Raw genomic sequence first — 26,339 nt, forward strand, 5'->3', positions numbered from 1 at the left:
CAAGGGATGGGGCAATGCCCCTATCTTCATGATTTCTCGCCTGGACCTAACTTCCGTCTATCTTGTCAGATGAAGAGCTAGCCTATTGCTGTCTCATGAAGCTCGAAAGAGGATGACCTCTTGGACACTTCTTTGTTGGCTAAGTCAGTACTAACAAAGGGGCATCGAAACTCTGGCCTGAGATGCCAAGTTCTCTTGAGGTAGTACCACAGCACTCTAAGCAGACAGTGTAGCATATCATTCCAATCAACCTACAAAATCCTTCGGCAGGGGATGAAAAGGACTCGAATATGGTGTCAGGGACCTAAGGATTCCAAGTCTCAGTTATGAATTTCGGAACCAACTGGAGCATAAAATATCCCCTCCCCCTAGAGTGCTTGCATCGAAGGCCATGAAGCTCACCTACTCTCTTTGCCAAAGCTAGGATAAGCAAAGAAAAAACAGTCTCAGGGACAGAACTCAGTATGTTCACCGTCTCAACAGCTCTTACAGCCTTTGTGGACAGACTGGGCAGGGAGCACAAATTGTCCATCATTGTCTGTGGGACCAGACCAGGAGTGCAAATGGTCCCTTTCACAGTCCATAGGCCTGTCAGACCCCTCTTCTTGCAGAAGCCTGAAGAGGTGGACAGGTGAACAGTCCCTGGTCCCCTTGCCCAACCAAGAGAAGACTGGGGCCTTCTCTGAGGAACAAGGCCATGGGCAGTCACCAACCCATGGCAATGACACCCTCACAGGTTGGAAAGAACAGTCCTGTTCAAGCGTGGTAGGGAGTATCCCTCGAGCGTGCCACAGCCCTCTGAGAGGCCAAAGCCTCTATCGACAAGGAAGGTCAAGCAGAGGACCTCCTCTTTTCTTGTCTGGGTGTACCATCAAACGGGGCGGAAACAAATTCCTGGGACCTCAGGACCACTTGTGTTTAAAAATGGATAAGGGGTGAACCTACATCTTCCTCTCCTCTTACTGGGACGTGCTGGCAAAGGATTGTGGACCTATAGTCTGTGAACCCTGGTTGGACTGATGAGCACTGCTCCCCCTGGGCTGGTACCAGTACCCCTAGGTATGGGAGATGTATGGGTAGCAGTTACATTCATGCAAGAAGCAACAGGTGTGGTGGTAAAGGCCATAACGCTAGCAAGAGCCTTGCTTGTCATCTCCACAGGGGATGACTGACTGCTGGATGTCTTGCTATACTTCCTGTGGGGAGACAAAGCAACCTTCTTCCTCTACTGCTTGCTAGCAGGTGAAAGGGAGAATGCAGACCCTGAAGAAGATGATACAGATGACAACAATGACTTCTTGCATTTGCCTCATCTTCTTCTTAGTGTTCACTGAGGTCAAAGCAGTGGTGAAGGAATGAAGGACCACCCCTAACTCCTCAAGACACATCACAGAAGATAGGTGAAGAAGTACAGCATACTTAGGAGCAGGGTAGGAGCCAGCAGTTGAGGTGATCATTGAAGTCGTGCAGTTACAGAGGTCATATCACAGGGGTCATGGGAGGCAACAAAACAGACAGGACCCAATAAGGGCTTTACACTAGGTGCTCTCGAGATCCCCAGGGATGGCCATAATACTCCAAGTTTCTCGGCATCCTCTGGTCCTGCAAAAACAGTTGAAGTAGAACTGAGGTCCTCTTTACACCCAGAGAGAGAGAGAGAGAGAGAGAGAGAGAGAGAGAGAGAGAGAGAGAGTCTGCCAGCATAAGACTCTCCCTCCGAGTGAAACAAAGCCTCAAACAAGTTACCAGATTAACATTCTCTCCTTGTTGTTGGCTCCCCATCTAACGATCAGTGTTAGTCAATGAAGGGGAAGACAGCTCCCTTGGGAGTCAAAACAGGTGGATATTTGGCAGGAGGAAGGAAGGTGCTGAAGACCACCTTCAGTGTCACCAGTGGTGTATTCCCCTCCATGACACAGGTGAGGCATTCTAAGCCACCTTCTTGGTGGCAAACCTTACCCACTGTTCTGGTGGCCACTCCTGTTACATGGATCCTTTCAACTGCAGAAATGTCTTCTGCAAGACATGCATAATGTATGCAGATCAATATCAATATGGGAAAGGAATAGCTTAGAGAATCTCTCAATTTCAGCACAGTGCCCGATAGCGATAGGAATTCCTTGGTGCAGAGGAAGAGGATGGCTTATTTGATTTTTGGGTTTGATCCATTCTTGAATCAAACAACAAATCGATTACACTGACTAAAAGAAAAGAAAAACCAAAATACTCAATACCACAGAGGGTAATCAACAGGAAAGGTAAGTGCAGAGAGCTGAAGAAAAGATGTCTGCATCCAATAGTAGCAGAAAGCAAAGTGGAATGCAAACACCGGTGGGAGGAATCCCCCCTGCCCATTGCTTGTTAACGACCTTGTCACTAAGTTTTTAATGGCTATTCCAGCTCATGTTTGCAAGGTTATCATATACTGTAAAATACTTCAGGTTTGTATTTGTATAAGAACAAACCTATTTTTGGAAGCCACTGTGAGTCATCAAACTCACCCGGTTGTCCCAACAAAAAGGCATGGGAATTGTGGCGAGTATTTTTTCCTTCACAGACCTGGCCTGGTGTGTAATGGGGATCTTGGCCAGTTTGTGGGTTATTGCCACATCTGTGTGAGAAGGGTGAAGGAAAACCTAGGTATCTGCTGTCGGCAAGGGAAAGAACCCCTTTTGCCTTGACTCCTTTTTGTATTCCATCACTATGTCTATCAAAGGCACCATTCTGGCCAAGACCAACTATAAGAGTTCTTTGATATTGGTTGGTCTGTCTTATGGAGGCCAGGGAGACCATAAGAGTAACTCCTTTGAGAACTCACAACAGCTACCAAGAACAAGGTTTTCCTTTGTCAAAACCTGCTTTTTAACGGTCCTGGTTTGTTTCTGTTTTACCTAAAAATTAATCAAGCAAAGTGCTCCTTACAGGCTGCCAGGGGCAGAGGTATTTCATCTTAAGAACACTCTAATTTTGGAGCTGCTATTTTTTTTCTAGTTCCTTATGTCCACCCAAATTTGTACAGACTTAGGACCAGCTGCAACAAGAATTTAAATGAGGATGAACAAACTACTGGGCATGTAGTACATTCAGTGTTGTCTGGTATACATGGAAAGAGAGAGAGTGTGTAGAGAACATACCAGACCAATCAATACAGTATATGTATGGATGCAGTAAAAATACTGTACCTCAAGAAGGGATCCAACATACAATTGTCTGGCCAGTTTTAAGAATGCCCCATTTTTCTCTAGTGGTGGCATCTTGATAAATGGTTGGTACCTTGATCAACCTACTTTTTAAAGTAATAATGTAATAGGCACTGATCAGCCACAAAATCAGGTTTCAATGACTATCCTAATGAAGTTTTTAATGTGTTAAATTCCTTTCCTTATGCTAAGTAATAATCACTCTCTTCATAGTGGCCCATTTGAATGGGAAGGTGCTTCAAGTTTCCTTCCATTTCATGTGATAATAAATACTTTTCACTAAAGACTGCAAATAAAGCATTGTTTTCTGAGCCACCCAACCTGGTGATTAACAGTATCAATGAACTAAAGTCCTAAAGAATATAAGACAACTTTCCTTTATGTATGTACTGTACATCAGCAATAATGCCAAATGACAAACTTAACTCAGGTCATCTGTTTAAATGGACTGTTAAAACACTCCTGATATAAATATATAAAATGTTCACATTACAACTTTCTTTATGGTTAACTTGACGTAGCTTTTCTAAGAAAGACATACAAAAATCTTTTTCTTAAAACTAAAAAGGAGAAAATCAAACAAAAAAAGATAAATATACATAAATTCTAATTTTACATATATATTTATGCATAAAATCTTTAACATACATAAAAATCATATATGAAATATAACATAATAATAACAAAATATTATAAACCATTATACTGTGGTGAGTCCGCTACTGGTAGTTGATCAGGTCTACCACCAGACAATCTTGCCAAAACACCCCTACGAGATGATGATGCACTCACACTAGTGGAGCCATCACGTGGCTGATTCAGATCTCTATTGAAAAAGAAAGTACAATTGAAATTAATAACGGTAAATGTTTCTATACAACTTCTATGAAGTTTCATGGTTTCTGACACATAATGACAAATATTTAATTGAGTCCAACACGAAAAAACTATACAGAAATTGTAGGAACGTGAAAAATTAGTTCTCTCTCTTTTTCTTTTTGGCTAGATGCTTATTTCATTCGCAAACTTGGCCTTCACAATGACATTACATGAATATGCCAGTCTAAAAGTATAACAAAAAATGTTCTGCCTGATATAATCAACACATCAATAGATGATTAGGAATTAAGGTGGATAAGTTTCTTTTACATATTTAATGACAACAGTAAAATATTAATACAAAAACAGTTCAAGTTAATTTGTAGAATTCTATAACAGACTTTAATACTTAGCAATAAAATTTTAATTTTTTATAGTGTAGGCACTGTTCATCCTCAAAGGAGTTGCATTCTCATGGTTCCCCAGGGCTCCATAAGACAGACCAACTAACCTCAAAGAATTCTCCTGTAGTTGATCTTGGCCAGAATAGTGCTTCTTGTACAGAATGACTACCCTGGTCTACTTCTTCCTACTGACACAGATGTGACAACAGAGCATATGTAGGCTGTCTTCCTCTGTACACTCTGGTCTGTGACAGAGTTCCGCATCCCAAGTGTTTGCTCCAGAAATAGCTTTTGAAATTGCATTTATCGACCATCATAACACCACTCAAGCTAAGTACATAGTTTTAAGACCCAGTGAAAAGTTTTAGTTCCTTAAAATTTTAACTGGTAGGCTTATATTTGTTAAAACTGGCAGCCCAGTACGTCTCCTACATGGTGAGAAGTTAGGATTAGATTGCTAGGCTACACTGTAATTAGCCTTAATGCAATAACATTAGACAATTTTGTTATCGAAACTCATAAGTCAATTACTTTTTAACATAATATGAGGTTGCCAAACAGGTAAATCTTGTTTACGAAACACAGTTGTTATAGCAGTTCCCAATCTTGCTTGGCTTACAAGCCATGGTGTTTATAAAAGGCCAGTATATCCCTGGTATTATTCTATAATCAAACTATTTGGATTTTGTTATACAAAAAGTTTCCAAGTTATTCTTAATATCAGGGTTCTTTTCAAGTGCTGACACAGGTGCTGAGAAAAATTGTCATGATGCTTGTTATTTTCCTAAGGAAATATAAAAATTACTCTTCATAATGGCGAGCTTTGCCAAACAATTCAAAATCTTAGAGATACTAATTTCATATAAATTCAGTACTCCTAATGATTAATTATTTAAATTATGTACCAAATAACGTAGCCTATAACCATTACCTGGTGCTTGGGAATAGACTGGGTAATCAAAAGTTGTGAAATGCACAGAAATACATTGTATGGGTATCCATTTAGTGTTGTCTTAATAGAGTTTAGAAGCATTTATGAGTGAATTCTTTAAGACAATGTTATTACAGTAATTATGAATTATTTTAATACATACTATTTTATGGATATGACTCATTGATCATGTTCCCTAACATCATACTAAGGACATGTACTTGTGGCCATGTAGAAGAATTTGTGAGCAAATCCTTTAAGGTAATGTTATCGTAGTAATTGTAAATTATTATATTAAAATACATTACTATTTTATGCATGACCCATTGATCATATAACCTAAAATCATACTATGGACAAGTACAGTACTTGTGGCCATGTTGGCCTTTTTTAATTTGAAGTGTTTGTTGCCTACACAGTGATATAGGTAGCTAATACTAGGTAGTTTTTAATACACACTTGTTCCTTTTATCATTACTGGGCTGCTATTATGCAAGATCCACAGATTGCCTGCACTACAGCAAATTGCTCAATCTGCTTTTTGCTTGTGGAAATGGCTCATAACTACCTGCCATGAGCCAGCTCCTGAAGAATTAAAGGGAGAATTTTGTTGGTTGCTGTGGCATGTGTGAAATATGCAACATGGTCCTGGAAGCAAGTTTAAATGATGAAAGAGCCCATTTTAAGCTGTTTCAATGAGTTATATGTTTCAGCAGGAGTAAGGAAGGAGGAGACTACATTCCAGCATAACTCCAGCAGCATGTACTTCCATCCCCCTCCAAGCAGAATCCACTTTTGGGCTAATACTTCGAAAGTAGTGGATTCTAGGAATTCCCACTTCAACTCCTCCAATGGAGATGAAGAGTCTTTCCTTGGGAGAAGGGTCACTAATACCTGACATGAAGTTTAAATAGCCACTGGAATTTCCCTTCTTAATCCAGAAGATCTAGGAAGTAGTCTTCTGCTTTACATGATGGAGATACCTCAGATGAGAATCTTGCCTCTCCCATGCATTAATCAAATATTGAAGGGGGCCCTGATAGGGTCCACTAAACCCCATTTGAAGTGTCTGTACCTTCTAGGGGGTAGTGATTTAACTTGAACTTCTATACTACCAAGCAGTGGTGATACGATTGCCTTGGCTCAATCAGTTCATGCAGGTTTCCCTGATAGGAAAATTCCACTTGCTGTACTTTCAGAATTCTGGGAGGAAATCATGAACAGTATCAAGGATGACCTTGCTACTCAGCATCAGCATATCAAGAGATGCTATCCATGATTCCTAAAAGGAATTTAGGTCTGTCCTAGATATGGAACTAGGGGGTGATGTGTGAAAATTTCTCATCCTTTCAACTAGTGGATAGAGAGGCTGCACAGTCTGCCCAGGCAGAGATTGGTTTTCTCACCAAAAACTTTGTTCATGGGAACAGGGTTATAAAAAACCCAACCCCAAAAAAGAAGTTGAATCAGTTGTCTAGATCCCTGTTGAAAGCAGAATACTTAAGAGAGCCTATTCACTCCTAGAGCTCCAACTGGCAACAATAATTTGACCAGGCTGGACTATAAAACCTCAAATCAGAATGCAGTACAGGCACCAATATCCACCCCTGAGAATGATAAATGATAACTCCTGCCGAGGTGCCTCGATGTGCATCCTTTCACCACCTGGAAAATACCTCATTAACGAAAAGAAAGCTGCGTGGTTGAGCAAGTAAAATTTTGGGACAGAGCAGCCTTTCCGAATACTGAATGGCACTTGGTCCCTCTTTCAATAGGAATTCAAAAGCTGTCAAAGGAGACGGTTATCCTGCTTATTAATATAGCAATGAAAGCCATACAAGCAACCTTTCTCCAGTTTAATGGAAAATATAGCAAAACATCAATTTTAGAGTTAATGGCAAAAATAAAGTTAATTGTCTCTGCCATCCCAGTACCTGATAGTTCTACAAAGGAAAGGGCAACACTTATCCTTCCTATTGAGAGGAAAAACTTCCACTGGACATGGCTACCCTGCAATTTGGGACCCCTACAAAAAAAATCTCAGGACAGCCATGGCTGAATTTTATGTTAGGCTCCACCTCCTCAATATTATACCTTCTACTAATATGCTGGATGTGTAGCTATTAAAGAGCTTCCAGAGTCTTCCTGAACAATGTTCGGTGCAGTAGCCAAAACACTTATGTGGACCGTTTGGGAAACACTATGATTTTCTAGAGTGTCACACTGAGACTTGAAAGGAAGCATTGGTGGGCTCCAACATTTTGCTCCCCAATGTAACCTCCCTATTATATTCTTCCCCGTTCTGTCAGGATCTGTTTGAAGAGTCTGTTGCTGCACAACTCACTGAATGAGCCCAACAACAGAATTGCACAATATATGCTCTTCTTTAAAAAGGGAACTCTGGGAAACAATACTCTTGAGAGCTTCTCTTCCTAAGCCTAAGAAAGCTTGGTATGAATCAGAGCAAGGATACACTATCAAAAACAGGTTTTGATGTAGGAAAAACTATCTTTGGTAGCCACTGTGAGTCCTCAAACCTACCCACTTTTCCTGACAAATAGGCATTGGACTGCGGTGAACATTTATCTTGCACAGACTTGGTGTGTAATGAGGAAGATAGCTGACATTTGCGGTGTTGTAACATCTGTGCAAGTAGGATGAAGGAAGACCAAGGTAGTCATTGTAGGATAGGAGACAGAATCCTCTTGTCCTGAGTCCTTTAAATTATATCACTGTGCCAACTAGCACTACTCTGGCCGAGACCAACTACAAGAGAATCTTTGAGATTAGGTGGTCTATCTTATGGAGCCCTGGTGGGACCATGAGAGTGTACCTCCTTTGAGGACTCAGTAGCTACCAAACACAGAGTTTTCCTACATCAAAACCTGATTTTTGTAATGATTCTGTGCTGTTTAGTAAACTTTCAAACATAATTTTTCATTTCAGAAACTTCTACATCACACTGTGTTCTACTTTTGCATGCATTACCAATGAAATTTCTACCTTTGCATTAATCTCGCTTTCCCATATTGTATAGTATTTCAGACATGACTAAGCCTTAACAGATGCCAAGATAAAATATACTACTTCCACCTGTTCTGTTGCTAGACTACTCAATATAAAAACCAATGTGCTCTAAATAAACAATTACATATATGTGTAGTAAATTGCATTAAACAGGCCCCAAATTCTGTAATGTAGTACACAGCAATGCAATATACCCAAACTGCCAATAACGTGAATTCCCATGTATGTAATGGGTGCCAATGCAGGTTTTCAGCATTCCTCAATTATATTTCTTAATTCCAATCCCTTCATTATACAATATTTTAAAAAATTATAAAAGCTAAAAATACGTTATATTCATTACTGGTGATATCTCCTTGCAGCAGGGCTATATTTGAGAAATGGCACATTTTTTCTTTCAACACAATTATAGTGGGTTGATCATATCTTAATAATATTGTCAGTCCCAACAAGCAGTTAAGTTCAGGATGGCTTATGTGGTTCAAGCACTGACACAATCTTTACAATGTCAGGATCCAAGGTGAAAGTGCGTCAACCAACAAAGCAGCAGCATCTGAATACCCTGCCATGTTTCCTCCTGGACAATTATTTAACGTGAATGAGATTGGTCTTTACTGGAAGACAATGCCAGACAGCTCATTTATATCTGAGGAGAAAAGGCCATTCCAGGCTTCAAGGTCGCAAAAGAATGTTTGACACTTTTGTTGGAAGGCACATGTGAAGCCGACATGGGCTAAAATCACTGCTGGTTATGTACTTATTTATGAGAATTACAGTAAAAAGCCAAGCACTCGGTACTTTCAACCATTAAGCAATTACAACAGCAAAAAGATGGAGTTGGACTGGTTGGAAGAGGGAATGGCGGTAAAGTAAAAGGTTAAAAAGTTAGTGCAGCTTACAGGCCAAAAGGATGCTGCACACAACTCGTAGTAATGCCTACAATGCACCACATGCGGTGTAGTGATGGCACTAACCCCCTACAAAGGGTTAGTGCTGCAGCAGATGCATCATACGGAGAATTCTCAATCATTGAGAGATATCCCCAAGGCTTCTCTCCCAGTTACAGGCAGTCCCCAGTTATTGGTGGGGCTTCCGTTCCAATGGCATGACATTTTTTTGTCGTTAGACAAGCCCCGTAAAACCAAATCACCGATAACCAGGGACTGCCTGTATTTAACTGTTGAATCCCAAGGCTTGGGTGATGGTCATTATTTCTGAGAACTGGTTCTCCAGCCACTTTGTACTGGCAGTGGAGCTATACTGAAAGCAAAAACGGCATCCCTTTTCAAGATCCTTCTTATTTTAGACAAAGCACCTGGCCACCCACTAAACATTGTCAACTTTCATCAAAAAGTCACTATTGTTAACCTGCCTCTCGACACCACCCCTATCTTGCAAACCATGGACCTCTGGATTACGGCCTTCTTCAAGCGCTGTTACCTTTGGAAAATATTTAGTCAGGCTGTAGAGGCAACAAATATGAATAAGAAATTAACCATCCATGACTTCTGGATGGGATACAACATCTACAAGTAAGTCCTGAATAAAACACTTCTTGGAATGAAATTTTGCCTATAGGTATGAATGGCATCTATAAGAAATTGTGCCCTCAACTTGTTCACGATTTCCAGAGCTTTGGTGAGATGGATGTGACACAGCCCTGATGTTGAGCAGTGGGCTGAAAATGGATCTGGAGGGAGAGGATTTTACCTATTTATTTTAGGCAGATAAGCAGCCAACCAACAAATGAAGAGTCAATTGAGCTTCATGAACAGCTAAGAGAAGCAGGCATCAGAACCAGAACCATGGTGCTTCATCATCAAGATACAACAGGTCACTGCAAACACACTTGCAAAGCCCTTGCACTTTATCCAGAGATGGACTCCAGTGCTGAGCACTTTTCCTAGGTAAAGGAGGCAGTGCACGACTCAGGTATTTCTTACAGGATGATTTTAGATGAAAAGAAGAGCAACATAATTCAGGACACTCTAGGGAAGGTCTTGCTGCAAATAAATCCAATGGAAGGATAAATTCAGCCATCAACATCATCTACAGAGTCCCCTCTACAGTATTAAATGTACTTACACTTTTTTTTTACAATCTTTAAAATTAACATATACTAATTTGCTGTATTAAAAAAGACAGTATAATGTTCTTGTACAGTATAAGCATTGTTAAGTGTTTGCTTAGAAGGGTTCATTTGTCTAGGTCATTTTTAGTGGATTTATTCAACCTAAGTTATTTTTGGAGGGCACAGAACCACATTACCCCAAGAACTGACCCGGTTCCCTGGCAGCGGACTCTTCCATCTTTCACAGGGCAGTCCTAGTCCTGGGCTGCAGATGGGCGAGGGCACTGACACCTTACCTCTTGCAGGGGAATGTGAAAATGATCGCACACTATGGTTCCCTATCATAAATTCAGACAAACCTTTTACTGACTAAAATGAGGTTTATGTTCTGTTCTAACTTCTAAATATGTTTTTCCTGAACTGAAAGGGGAACAGTAGGCAGAGCTGGAGATGAACTCCCCGTACAAAGTAAAGCATTAGCAGAGGAAAAAGCCATAGACTGAGTAAGGAAAAATACAGACAAAGGACCTGGAGAAGAGGGAGAAAGACAGGTTTATAACCTGACCTAACTATTTGCTTTCGCAATCTATTTGCTTCCCTTCTCTTCCTATATACTAATGAACTTAAGCATAAAGTCCTTTGAAAATCCCTGACTTCTCACATATATTCTTAAGATCACACTTTATACCCATACAGCTGGCACCAACAGTGTGTCTATCTACCTCAAAAATCAACATCCTGCTAACACAGCAATCATAGCTACAGATCTTGATGTTCTTAAGCCTTGATTCCAGTGGAAGGAATCCTAGGAAAAATAAATGTACAGTACTCTGAAAGCAGCAAACAGCCAAAACCATAAAATACTAATCAGCTCCTAAACTGTACACAAATTCTGACAAGAGTTAAAACATTCGAAACACACCTGGTGGAGAATAGGTGCACTAGACTCTCATCCAGTCAGCCATTCAATCTTCTTTTGTTTGAATGCTGACTCACCTATCAGGGTGGAGATATAAGCTATCTTTAACAGTGGGTAAGATTCATCCCAAATAAGTCACTTTCCGTGGTTAAAGTCTCCCTTCTACCCAAAATATGAGAACAAAAGGTGTAACAACTGCGCTATCAACACAAAATCTTTCTGATGGTCTTGTTCTTTTTTTTTTATAATGAATCTTACAATCCAAGAGAAATGAAGTTTCCTTACTTTAATTTTTATAGAGGAATCTCTCAATTACAGAACACTTACCTTATACATCTGCTTACGGTATATTTGATTTTCAACTGACGAACCTAATTTACAGATGTATCATCATCTAGTACCTAGACATGTATGTTTATTCTCCTGATTTTTATGTACAGTAGTTGACTGTGTTGGTGTAAAATGAATTCCTGACCTTACTGCCACCTCACCTGGCCCAAATTTTAGATAATTTATTTTCAGAATTGTCTGCAGTGTTTTTCATTGGCTATCCAATAAACTAAGCAAGAATGCAGAGTGTTATGATGTGTTTTCCCCAGCTAACCAGTATCTCCAGTATGGTATAAGCTTGCTAACTGGCTTACTACCCATTGAAAATATCATGAAAAGTATATACATGGCTTAATTTTACAGCAACCCTAATATAAAAATTGATGTTCATATCAAGTCCAGAGCTGCCTATATTTCTGAACATGTCAATAAAAAAAATGCTAAGAATTTCAATTCAACATCAATAGATGTGATTAGCCTAGCCAAGCTGGCCAAACTACACCAAGCTTAAACTCATCATTCATAAGGTTACCACCATATCTAATAAAACAGCTGATGTCAAATATCAATACATATTTTCAATACCCTGCTGTAAATAACCTGTAATAAAATAACCATGCACAACACTAGAGAGGATGAAAACAGACAGACATCAATACAATTCTTTAAATAGGCACACTTTACATGTAATTGATGAATGAATTGAACTTTTACAATGTGCATAGTACCTGATAAAGTTAATATCCTTTAATGGAATTTGATTAATATAACTGCTAAATATAGTGCATTGCATATTTACCAAAGGTTTTAACCAATGGCATGTTCTGGATAGTGTAGAGATTTCATATATTTTTGTATGCCATACAAAATAAATCACAACATTGCTGTAATACATCTTTAATCAGCCCTGTACACACACAGATCTGACTGAAATGTTTATTTTCTTTTAATGTGGAGGTACCACAACTAAAGGATAATTACCCATTCAGCATATAATAAGCATGTGTATACATACATGTATGTCTAAAGGATAATTACCCGTTCAGCATATAATAAGCATGTGTATACATACATGTATGTTTATGTGAGTGTATACACATGTACTCATCCTGTTGCTGTTTGTTTACTTGCCTTGCTCATTCTCTCACAGGGTTATTAAAAAAAAAATATTTTTCAAATCTGACCCACATTACCAGTATTAGCACAGCTCATAGTTGTACAGTGTATTCTGTGTTCTTTATATGCCTATACACTACAGTGTGGTGAAAAAATAGGAAAGAAAGGGTTACATGATTGCTGTTTTACATCTGTACCATTCTTTACAATATCTACAAATTTCCAAGTAGTGTTTACCCATCTCAATGTGTATGAGTGTGCAGTGATAATTTTATGATGCTGGTTCAATTATGTCTTTGGTCTAATGATTAATGTAGCCAAAGTGAATTATGTTTAAAGTTCCCTGAATTCTTAATTCCATTGATTTTCATTGTTTTGTCGCACTATTGCTAGATTTTTGTCATCAGTTAAAGTGGTATTTTCTCTTTCCTTTATGTCTACTTGATTAATGTACAGTCGACCTGCAACTATTCGCAGACTTTTCTGTGGAATGTATCTCCAAATTATTCGTGGAAATTTTGCCTATTTGCGATTTTTTCGTAGAGCAATATTCATTAATTACTGTGTTTTCATGTTATTTTCATGACTAAATACATTTTTATAATAAATTATTTACAAATTTTTAAATATTAACATTAATGTAAAACAGCAAAATATCAATAAAATGTATTTTTTTCAATGCACATTTAAATATTTCTTAACTCAGGAGAGAGAGAGAGAGAGAGAGAGAGAGAGAGAGAGAGAGAGAGAGAGAGAGAGAGAGAGAGAGAGAGAGAGAGAGAGAGAGAGAGACTTATGTAAGCCTTGGGAAGAAACAGGTTTGTAAGTTTTGTCCGGGTAATAAACCAATTTTCTTCCCTCCTTATAGTGAACCCTCTCATAGGAGGGACCTCCTTACAGTGAACCCTCCCGGTGGTTACAGCTCCCTAAACCGGTTTTCTCACCTTGTTATAGCGCCTAAAGTTACGTCTCTCAGAAATGATACTGAAATGATATTAAAGTGATATTAAAATATTAAAATACTAAAATGATATTAAAGTGATATTGAAATGATATTAAAATGATACTAAAGAGCTTTAGGATGATAGTTTGTTTGAAATACGCAGTTACAAGCATTTTTCTGAACCAAGGTCCTCTTCAAATGTTGCTTTTAGAGTCCTCAAATTTCCAGCCCTCTAGATTGTACAATAGGCTCCAACTTGATTTCAGGAAACTATCAAATCTTTCAAGAAAATTTTAAAGACATATTTTCTAAGTGCTATGGTTTATTTTCTGAGTACTATGGTAGTGTGGATTTCATAAATAATGAGTATGATCTTGAAAAAGTGTAGAAGACAAATGAATTTCCAAGTACCACAGAGTGCCTCCAGTGGAATGGGAAAAGAAGCTCAGCTGCACTAAATGCCAAATTTCCATGCTTGAAAATATAAACAAGCACTAAATCTAGTGCAAAAAGTATGTACTTAAACCTGCTAAAATTGCCGAACACTGCTAACTATAAACATGAGAAATTAGCATTTTTTTATCATTTATATATCTGTAGTCTTTATATTCAAAGCTCTGCGTAAGATGAAATATCTATTTCAGACAAATTTTTTTATTGTTTTTATTGTTTTTTCCCTACTCTGTGAATGTTCTTGAGGAGTGGGGATGTTTGCCAGCCGATAAAAGATAAACAATGACTGGAAATATAAAAAAGAATCTACCCTTGCTAGTGTTTACCATTTGAAGCTAATTAGCATTCTGCTTCAATACCAATAATGAGACAAGCAGAACTGCAGCTCATCTACACTAAAAGGTGCATTGTAGAATAAGGAGCATCAGTATGTCAAACGAGTAACAAGAAGTTGGCTGAGGATGTGCGGTGGAACTGTTCTCTTTGGAAATAATATTTTGTGCATCAGGATGCATTCTGGATAAGTTATCCACAGTTTTTCATTATTTGACACCCCTAAAGTTCCAAGGCATTTGGACTGGAGAGACTTTGATTGTAAAAAATATGTGAAAGTCCCAATTACAAATCCAGATGTGTTGGATATCAATAGTTCATCTACCGACTGGTTGAAGTTTTGTACTTGAAATAACATTGTGAAAAGTCATAGCAACTGCTATTGAATTCCAAATATAACTTCAAATATAGACCCCAATCCAAGCTATTTTAACTCTACATACTGAAAAAGCTAGAAAATAGTCATCAAAGTGGAATCTTCCACACTTGTTAAGACAAAGTTTATAAAGGGCATTTCAACTTGAACCCCACAGCAAAGTCTATGGGTTCCAGAGTATCACCCAGACAAGATTCCTTTCTGAGGAAAGAGGAATATTGATAAAATAGTTCAGGACCAAAAGATGAACAACCCATCTGTCAGAATCTCCTTTTACTCCAGTACTCATTCAAGCTCAAAGTAATAAGCTCCAACACAGCTGGTTCGGTTGGCTCTCTTTCTTAACTTACAAACCATGTACATCACATAAGCCAAAAGAAAGAGAACATTACAAATCTACCCATAGAATAGTCTAGTTAATATGAACAAACACTGTGAGTAAAGATTAAACAATATACAGCAGAATGGGACAAGGTTGCTATACCACTCAAGGAGTTGACTGTACAGTAAGTCCCATTAATGGGGCTAAATCAGTCAAGACTAAATCAAAAGAAAATTTGAAATACTGTACTGTATCACCATAAATTTCAAAATTTTTATAAAATATCAAAGAAAAGTTGGAAAAGATGGTCAATACAATGGGTCTTCCTTATCCATCATAAATACATTCAACAACCTACTGCGGATGGTGGAAAACTACAAGAAACAGCAAACTACAGTATATGTAAAAATCATAGGCAATGTGATTCCTATTTACAACACATACATAAATATATTGTACAGCATTTGCAAAGCTTAACTGATAAATACAAAACTACTTTAGTATTATCACAAAGTTTTCCTTGTATTTTTACACTCTGAACTCATAACTCCTTCCTACCATATATCTCGGCGACCTCCACATAAAGTTTTTCTTTTTCGATTATATGAAGAGTTCTTATTTTCTCTATAAAAAGAAACATTTCATGTTTTCTCTTTGACTATTACACTACCATCATAGATACTCTTGTGCTTTTGGGTCATTATTTATAAAAAGTAAAGGTTTTCTAGTATGAAGATAGAAAAAACCATGACAATGATGCAAATAGTGAAAATGTTATCAGCAGACTGAATGTGATCTGTGGGGAAATGAGCAAGCATTGGTATGGGACAAAGGGAGACAAGTCATATACTATATGGTGCTTGGGACAGCATAGCCTAACAATTTTCATTATGTTACAGCCTGTATTTGCATGTAGGGTGGATAGAAACCTACTTCATTTTTCCATTTCTCTTTTTTGGGGATGGTGGGCAAAGGTAAACCACAAATGAGTGATACCAAGGAAAATGGAACTGCATATAAGGGGAGATGTATTTTCAAACAGTAAGTACTCTTAACATGCAATTACAAGAACATAATGACAGCCAAATAAAAGCAGACAGGAATAGGAGACTGAGTTACATATCAACAGATTTCCATAAAACTAAACCCAAGAAAGCAATGGGTTGAAATCAAAATATAGCAATGGAGTAAACACATTTCTAACTCTGAAATTACTGTTATAAAGCACCAAAAAATGCCTCCATGACACTTATTATTATTGTTATTATGATTTTGAGTAGTTCATCAGAAGAATTTTTCTCACATGAAAGATGAAAAATGGAGCAAGGTAAAGTTAAAGAAGTTAAGCAGCTACGTGGAGGAAAAGAGCTGAAAAGGAAAGTGTGAAATGAAAAATGCAACCAGCAAGGCAGCTGGGGCCAAAGGAACACTGCAGAGAATTCTACCATTTAAGACAACAAAGACTTTTAATGGTAATCTTACCAGGTTCCATCTCATGTAAAAGTGCCTCCAATGTTACAAACTATTTGATGTCTTAGAAAAAGGACTGTTCCTGTTGTAAATTTGTGTGAAGTTGTTTCAAACCAAGACAGTCCTAAAAAGATTACTACAAAGGTGAGAGGGGTTTTGGGATTTTTTGGGGGGAGCTACAATGTCCTGTAGGGGCTCAAATGGAAAGTCTCCAGAAATCTATTTTATAGAATTTCATACTTTACTGACTGGCATCTAGCAAAACCATCAAGTTACAAGCTTTCTGAAGTAGCATCCCTTGCTGTGTAATATTCAGTACACCATAATTTTTAATTTTACTCTACTGTCATACTCACAAGATTAGAGTACCATTAACATATGAATCAAGTATTACATCAACTAGTGTGCATTTAATTCTATTTGGGGATATTCTTGAGACATTTCAGTGTACTACAACATTCATCAACTAAGTGAGTTTGTAAACAAAATAAATAAAAAAATCAATAAAAATGGTATGGTATACTATGCTTCATTATTTAGTTTTATACTGTATAATATCAATACACTGTATATCACTTACACTAGTTATTATATAAATAAAAAATTAATAAAAGACAAAAAATTTTTCTACAAAACAAAGTATGAAATATGCATATTGCTATATTTTCTTAAATGCTGCATGAGCACGAGATACAGAACTATTTAATTGTACAGCCAACCCTCGTTAAGATGGACTAATGGGGGGCCAAGGTGTCCGTCTTAGCTGATAGTCCGGTTTAACAGGCGATATCTATATATATACCTATAAATAAACTGTTTCATTATTTTTATAAAGAGTATGGATAATAAACCAATGTAGAAATGTTTGAATTAAAGCTCATGGTAAAAGATGAAAAATGAAGAATAAAACATGATAAAAATTATAGAATTCTAGGCACAGACATAAGCGCATAATTGCTAAGTAAAATGAAGTGGAGTCTCCAAAATGAAGAGTAAGATTTTTTTCCTTTTTTCATGTTTTCTTTATTTTAGTTACTTATTCATTATAGTTCATTATTATCTATATTAATATACTGTTATATAAATGTGAGATGATTAAGATCATCAGTAATAAAATAGTGGGACAATTAAGACCAAAAGTTCATTTTCAACAAAAACATTCCGTAAAACGCAAAAATATACATGATCAAAATGATTGTAATTCAATTTGTGAATTTTAACGATAAGTAAGACTATAAAATACATTTCATCATATCAATCTTGGAGAGGGTTGTTTTTTATTGTTGCTAATGTCGTCATCAGTTTCCAGTCATAAATCTGAGGAAGGTCCGGGGAATAGGGTTCGCAAGTGATGATGCATCACCACAACAGTGTTGTGGGATTTTTCATACCACTATAATAAAGTTAAAAATATTGTTGAATTCATGTTTTCATGAAGAAATAATTATTTAAGCAAATTATTGAGTAATTTTTGCCATCAGCAGTCAAATAATCAGGATCATGGCAATGTTCAAACTTAGTGCCATCACAACACATGTCTATAAATAGAAGAGAAGCAGAGGGCTGTCATTGGCTAGCAGATCTCCACGGCAATCAGCCAGCCAATAAGGTTTTAGCTGTACTCTGTCTGAGAAAGAACTTTTGCTCAGAGAAGCTGACGATAACATAAGTGCGTGTGTCTTGAATACAAAACATAGTTTTTAAGTGTATGTATTTTACTTTTACATGAAGAATAGAAGAATTCTCTCTCTTATTACTTTCTCAAAATTGTTGGTTCTCTTTTTATACATAAATTTGTTCCTCTCCAGAAGATATTTACTCTCTCTGACATACCTTTAAAACAAAATTCTTCTCTTTAATGTCTCGAAGATAGAATTCTGCATCTCTCTCTCTCTCTCTCTCTCTCTCTCTCATTTGCCACGTAAACACAGCTAGAATTATGCTGCTTAGAAGGAACTGGCAATTCTCTCTCTCTCATGTCATTTGCCAGGAAAACACAAGTATTATTCAGTGACTCAGCTTTTGTCTTTGTAAAGTTTACCTTTGTTGTGTCTTTTCTTTCCTAAAAAACATACAAAGCATTGTACTGTAGCTACCAGTCGGGCAGCAGATAGGTAAAACTGTTAATGCTCAGTGATTGGCTATGATACTTCCTACCGTTCCAGACAAGAGCATTCTTAATGATGGTATGTACCATGTGCAAGTTAATTTGGTTACAAGTTAAAAGCATTTCAGTTCAATAGAGTATAAATACAGAACAGTAGATATAAAATAAAATTATAAATGAAAAGTTTTTTATTTTTTTAAAAAGGAAAACGGTGCACGACGAGTAGAGGAACAGTAACTATCTTAAATTGTGGTCGAGCATTACATATTTTAAATCGGCTGACCCTCTTCAGTGTCCATCTTATCCAATGTCCAGGTTAATGAGGTCAGGCTTAATGAGGGTCGACTGTACATAAAATCCCATTCACCACATTATCATTCTGAAGCCGTAATGCTTGAATTTTGAAATACAGTTTTTTCATATTTTCTTTAATACAGTACAGTAATACTGTTAGAGTAAGGCATCACCAAGCCTCTGAAAATACCTTAGGCATAATAGTCAGCAGTTAATAATAAATGATCAAAATCATGCTGGCTGTACTTACGAAAAAAATGGCAGCAGTGACGTGAACATAGGTTTATCTGGTGAGGAGGCAAGTTGTGGGTGAGAATTAAGTAGCAAATTAACAACCTTTCGAATATATGACTGAAGGCGAACTCTGCGTTCTTCTACAACACACTCATCCTGTTGAAGAGTTACAGAAATCTCATCAAGTTTTGCATTTTTTATTGTATATTATTATACATGAAGTACATTTATATACAGAATTAGCTGCAAAAAGTTGTAGACATCATAAACTTTATTTCTGCATTGTAATTCCATTAATTGAGAGACAAAGTTTGTTTTTTTAAATAACTAATTCTTTTTAATTTGGAGACAGAGAAGTTAGTTATAAATGATTTGTTTAAGTAGCTTAATTATAGCTCCACCACTGTAAGGAATGAAAGAATAAGAAAGTTAATAGAGTTCTTTACCATAGGCTAAGAAAGTTAATAGAGTTCTTTACCATAGGCTAAGAGATTTAGGACCATCTAATGAAGGCAGTTTTATATTTCATGAAATGACATGAAGTTCCAGTCACAATGGTCAACAAAATTTTCATCCTCCACATACCATTTGTGTGAAAAATGTAAAGACTAATGCATACATATGGTCACACATGACAAAGCCATATGTGAAAAAGAAACTTTCAAGTACAATGCTCAATGAAGCTCTATAAAAGTAGCCTGAGAATGGTTATCTTGTAAACTAAATAGAGTGAAAGATTAGGATCACTGATGTGATCTAAACCATTTGATTCAATTATACCAAAAAACAGTAGGAGCAAATTATTTCAAGTGGAGATAATGCACCACAACAAGGGTAGGTAAACCCAAAACAGAATTGAGTGGATTGTTCGGTGGAAGCATATACAAATGCATACCTCACAGAACTTGCTTAATCTAACAGGAAGACCTGCACACTCACAAAAACAGGATCCAAATTTTGATAACTACTCAATTTTGTGGCAAAAATCTGAGGATCTGAATTTCAAATTCAAGACACTCTAGGAAAGTTTGAGGATTTTGAGACTTTGACAAGACAACTTGTCTTGAAACTTCACTCTAAGGTACAGCTCCCTTATATACAGGTGGATTATAAAACAGATTGGCATCAAGATTCTGGTGACAGCTGAGGCACCAAGAAAGATGGTCACCTCAGCAAGCAGTTATCTTAATACAAATATGTAGATTAAGACTGAGTCTAAGGAAGGTCTTTAATGAAAAGAAAAAAAAAGATGGGAGAGAGCAGATCCCTAGGAGGTACCACTCTATTAGAAACAGGAAATTAGGAAATAAGATTTTCAAGGATCCTCATATGATGATCACACATCATCAATATTAGATTTGACATAAAAGTTTATCTTTGCTTACAAAATCCATACTGATAACCACAAACTGCAATAAAAAAGATGTCACTTGTTTGGTAAGAGGCTGAGAATAAGACCACCAAGAATGCGTGAGAGAGAGAGAGAGAGAGAGAGAGAGAGAGAGAGAGAGAGAGAGAGAGAGAGAGAGAGAGAGAGAGAGAGAGAGAGAGAGAGAGAGAGAGAGAGAGTACCTTGTGTTAAAAATAAAGTAGGAGAGATTAAAGTAGGAGAGATGATACTGCAGAAATTTTTACAGTATTAGCATAGCTTACCTACTTACAGACTGAGTTTCAATCACTTACATTTGAATTGTAAACAAATGCCGAAAAGGGCTCCAAAATATGCATTTATTTTGTTCCTAAGGATGAAATTATTATCTTAAGAACTTAAGTCAAAATAAAGTCATATTCATCAGCAAACCAAATAAAATTACTGGAGTTGTGGTAGTAAACAAGGTTGACTATGTCAGAAAAAGGAAAATACACTACAAGACACTGCCAATTTAGAAGTAAAAGCCACAATACAGCAATGTAAAAAAGAGGATAAGGTTAATTACCAGGTAAGGAAATTAAAACTAAAAAAAGGCTATTACTAAAGAGGTATACAGCATAAAGAATTGAACATTAGTGGTCCCTGTCCTTCAGTTATGTTGGTGGCTCAAAACTTCACAAACAAAATGCACCCCTTAAGATCTACATTATAGATTACCAAAATTCTAAAATCAAATGTAAATCATCAAAATTCTAAAATCAGTTTTCAGTTCATCTCGCTACCAATGAACATTTAATACAAAATTCATCTGAAACTAAGGATAGTCTTTTTAACAGCATATTTCTTACATGGTCAGTGATATCAAGTTTTCAAATGACCTATTTATTTAAGAACATGTCTATTGAGGACAACATAAACAGCAATAATGCCAACAAATTAAGATGTCATTTATGTTTCTACTTGAACTGTGTACCGAAGAAGGTAATTTTTTGTTTAACAAGCAACATCACTTTCAATTTCAAGGCCTTGCAATGGAATCTCCCCTGTCTGTTCCTTGAAAAAATGTTGAAACTTATTTTGCAAGATATATAAATAATTATATCTTTTAGGTTTTTAGATAATGAAGCACACATACGGCCATTTTTCACGTATTTTAATGGCAGGTATCAAATCATTATTTTTACAAACAAAAAACATGAAATAATGAGCTGAGTTACTTGGACTTACTACTTAAAAAACAGGTGATGAACATCTTTCACTTTTAATGTGTTTATAAAGTTCAAATCTATGGTTGGTGGGGGTAGAAGAATGCTACCATTGAATCCTGTATGTCATAAAATCAATTAAAAGGACAACTGCTGTCTTGCAGATTGGTATTTTTAGTCACAGGCTAGGCCCACCACCAATACCTGTAGTTGACAACCGCAAGGGCATGAAGTTGTTAAAAACCTTATTCAAATCCTTAAACCATGCCAGATGAGTTAAGAAAGACTGATAGAAATAGCTGGAGAAAATGCACCAGAGCAACCAACCCTACAGCTTAAGGATAGCGGTGGTGATGAAGAAAGGTCCTGACATGAATTAATACAGAACCACCTAATACAATTATAGATGAAATAACTACAGAATGCATTCATATATTCAGAGCCTATTCAGGAAAACACCCTGAACTGGTAGGAGGTCCCACGACAGACCAAATGGAGGTACTTCCAAGAGCTCTAATGAATGGACAACTAAAATTATGCATCCTTCAGATCTAAGGAAAGCATCATGTCCCCCGTCTCTGCTGGATTCCATCTTGAAATAAGATCTTCGACCTTAAGTCACTTTCTCAACCAGGATAATCCGACTGTAGAAACCCAGGGACTAACACTCTCAGATTTCTTTGGTACCTTTCTTCATCATCACTTCCATCTCTGTCAACAAGACCAGGGACATTCAAGAATCTGGAGGACAGAAGTGGAATTTTTTTGGTGCATCTGAGAGGGGAGGATGAACATTCTTGAACAGAAGCCTGTAACATCCTGAAGGACCACTACAGACCAAGGAAATGTGCATGGCTCAATGGCAACACAGGCAACCCCCTACTCATGGCAACAGAGGAAGGTAACTGCAACCCTCAGTGACCAACCTCCCTTTTCTTCCCCTTTCCTCCCTTCTTGGTACCACCAGAGGGAGGTGAACAAAACAGCTGAGAAAACTTTCCTCCTTTCTTCGATGTTGCAGGCTTCTTTGAGATCACAGACATGGAAAGCTTCGCAAAACCCACAGGTTTAGCTGAAAATGCCTTTGAACCCAACGGCTTAAAGGAAGTGCGGGTGATGAGAGAAACTTAAGATTTTGCAACTCTATGATCTAATGCAGCCTCCACACTACTCTTGGGAAACAGTAGCAATGAGCCCAGCACCAAAATGTTCCATAGTGAGAGGCTATGCGTGCGAAACTTACCCCAAGAAAAGGAGTGCAATCAGAACTCTCCTTCTAAGAACCAAGTTCTCCCACTGATTGGAGGTCTGGTTTGCCCTACCTTGCGACACCAACAACCTCCTGAACACTGCCTTCTCACTCCTAGATAAAATACATGAGGCTGGACCACAAAAAGGTCTGTAGAGATGTCATGGACACTGACTCCAACCCAGCAACTTCTGCTATGGTGAATGAAACACCTCCTGACAAAACAAACTGACAATTACCCCCTACATTTCCTCCTATAAAATACCTTGTTACCAAGTTTTCAGCTGTCAATCTTAGCTCTCACTGAAGGATACCGCTATCTAAAAAGTGATGGTCTGTATTTTCTTAAGAACAAAACAGCAGTTTCCTAAACACATACCCAACTATTACATAATTACAAAAAACTTTGCATAATAAATAAGAATCTAGGTACACTAACATGTATTACATATTTATCCATTACAAAACTAATGTCTCATGAGGAAGTTTTAACCAATACCATGGATTTTTATACTTATAACATGAATCCATCAAGGTTTGAATTAAAAAACTGACCTTACAGGATTATGACTTTTTCATTCTTACTTACCTTATATCCAAATGTTTTCTTCTGAGGGAAATCAAATGATTTCACTATTGGGTCTTTTCTTTTCAGATGTTTATGAAGCTCATAAAACTGAGCAAAACGACGATACACGTTCCACTCATCATCACGTATCCGAATGTATATCTGCAAATATAAAAAAAATTCCTATCATCAGCAGCACACTATTCACTTTTACTTTAAGACATACAATAAGTAAGGCATAAAAAAGCCAGAATATTTAAGTCAAGAAAATTCAGAAGTTAAGAAAAAGTGATTGAGAAAGAAGGTAAAAGGTGTTTTGATACCTGTAGTTTAGATAGTGGCTCTCCTAACAGTCATTCACTATTAAATATTCTCCCACATTTGTTAGCTTCTAAATTTATTGAAATGACAAATTTATAATTAATTTGTATTTTTCATAGCTAACAAACCTGCAGTCTTAACATTAGGATAGAGGTCAGAAAGATGATGGAGAAAGGAGCAACAGAGGAAGTCAAGCGTCCTTCTCCGGGTTTCTTCAGTCGGGTTTTTCTAGTTCCCAAAACCACTGGCGATTGGAGGCCAGTGATAGACCTATCGACCTTGAACCTCTTCATCAGGAGGACCAGGTTCAAAATGGAAACACCTCGAACAGTGCTACAAGCAGTCAGAAATAATGACTACATGCTAACAATACATAGCTTTAAAGGACGCTTACTTCCAGATTCCGATCCATCTCTCCTCCCAGAAGTTTCTTCACTTCAAACTAGGAGCTGATTCTCCAGTTCAAGGTACTATGTTTCGGCCTGACAATATTAGCCCAAGTATTCACATGAGTGTTCACCCTGGTGTCGACATGAGCTCATTCACATGGGATTCACCTCTTAAGATACCTAGACTGGTCTTAGCCAGTTCTCAGGAAAAGTTAATCAAAGACAGGGATCGTCTTCTCCAATTTTGTCAAGACTTAGGCATTGTGATAAATCTGGAGAAGTCCAATCTTCATCCCAGTCAAAAGATTCTTTACCCAGGAATGATCACAGACAAAGCTTTGTTGAGGGTTTTCCCTTCGGACCACAGGATCAAGAAGTTCAGGAGGGTGGCTTGTTCCTTCCTGTCAAAACAGAGCCAACTAGCATGGCAGTGGTAAGTGCTTCTGGGTCTCTTGACCTTCTTAGAGAAGCTTGTACCTCATGGCCATCTACATTTTTGATCCTTGCAATGGAAGCTGAAAGAACTCTGGTCTCCTGCGTGATTACCCTCTGTTTTGGGACCCTCTGTCATCAAAGGTGAAGGAAGATCTGCTGTGTGGTTGGACGACGAGAACTTGACAATTGGAGTGCCTCTCTACTCCCTCCCCCAAGCTGCTCCTACTACAGTAAACCCCCCATATTAGCGTTCTCACGATTCACAGATTTCTCTATGGAACGTATACACACATTATTCGTGGAAAATTCGCCTATTTGCAGTACTTTTTCACTTAAAAATATTCACTAATTACTGGATTTTCTTATCATTTTCATGACTAAATGCACTTTTTGTGATAGAACTATGAAAATACTCAGGTATAAGCATTTTTAGAGGGTTTTTTGTGTTTGAACTCTCAAAATAGGCAGTTCTAAGTGTTTTTGGAAGGGTTTTAAGTATTCGTGGAATTTAGCTATTCGTGGGAGAGGTGTGGTAGGCATCCCCTGCGAATATGGGGAGTTTACTGTAAACCTACCAAACACAGTTCATTTAAGCAGAGTGGTTGCAAATGAAGAATAAGAATGAAATTTCAATTCTATATCATCAATTAAGGCTTTACACTTTTCTGCAAAAGAAAGCTGCTTCTAGGAGTCATGGCCTTGATAAAATCTGTCATAATCTTGGGGTATGAAAGTGCACTTAGTCTATGGAATTTTTTCACCCGTTTTGAGAGAGAACAACACTGTCAGTCCGCTCTCGAAAGCTGTCGGAACCCCTCTGCTTTTCTCTGCAAGTCTCCCTTTCCCTCCAAAGCATGATTGAAAGTACATGATATCACAAACAAGTCATACTTTGAGTGATGACAGTTTGGTTATTATTATTCACTGATGTCATTCATTGTATACTCACTTCATTAGCATTATATATGTATATATATATGTATATATATATATATATATATATATATATATAATATATATATATATATATATATATATATATATATATATATATATATATATAAATATATAAATATAATTCCCAGTTGACCTTGAGCCAAATGCTGACACTGGTGACCAGAGCCTGTTCAAGAATGTTCATCCTCCCCTCCCTCTCTTTCAGTACTTTATATATCCTTTAATGAAATATGAATTACTGTATCATTAACATAAAAATTCCAGGAAGTTCACAAAGCCATCATCGAATGAGTGCATGCATACATATGCACGTGTTACAATTTCTTTATTCCTTTTGACATAGGCTCTATGATGACACGCTATTGGCTGGGGAGTTGGAAGTAGCCAATCACAGAGCTTGTAGCAAACCCCTCCCCTTTCTCTCCATGATGACATACTATTGGCTGGGAGGGTTGGAAATAGCCAATCAAAAAGCTCGTAGCTCAGATGCTTTG

The 26,339-nt window shown here is 37.3% G+C and overlaps 1 protein-coding gene across 3 annotated transcripts in view; it reads right to left on the reverse strand.

Annotated features, from left to right (window-relative positions):
- Positions 1 to 3,790: 3,790 nt before the first annotated feature.
- The window catches only part of LOC136839424 (sorting nexin-29), a 69,042-nt gene continuing 46,493 nt past the window's right edge, over positions 3,791 to 26,339 (reverse strand). For all 3 annotated transcript variants that reach the window (XM_067105440.1, XM_067105441.1, XM_067105442.1), the window contains exons 10-12: positions 23,765 to 23,905; positions 19,366 to 19,505; positions 3,791 to 4,026 (exon numbers count right to left, since the gene is read on the reverse strand). In XM_067105440.1, the coding sequence (XP_066961541.1) occupies positions 3,891 to 4,026; positions 19,366 to 19,505; positions 23,765 to 23,905 (417 nt within the window). In that variant the 3' untranslated portion in view covers positions 3,791 to 3,890. The remainder of the gene's footprint in view (positions 4,027 to 19,365; positions 19,506 to 23,764; positions 23,906 to 26,339) is intronic.

Source organism: Macrobrachium rosenbergii, chromosome 6, assembly GCF_040412425.1.
Source record: "Macrobrachium rosenbergii isolate ZJJX-2024 chromosome 6, ASM4041242v1, whole genome shotgun sequence".
In the NCBI taxonomy this organism is placed as follows: Eukaryota; Metazoa; Arthropoda; class Malacostraca; order Decapoda; family Palaemonidae; genus Macrobrachium; species Macrobrachium rosenbergii.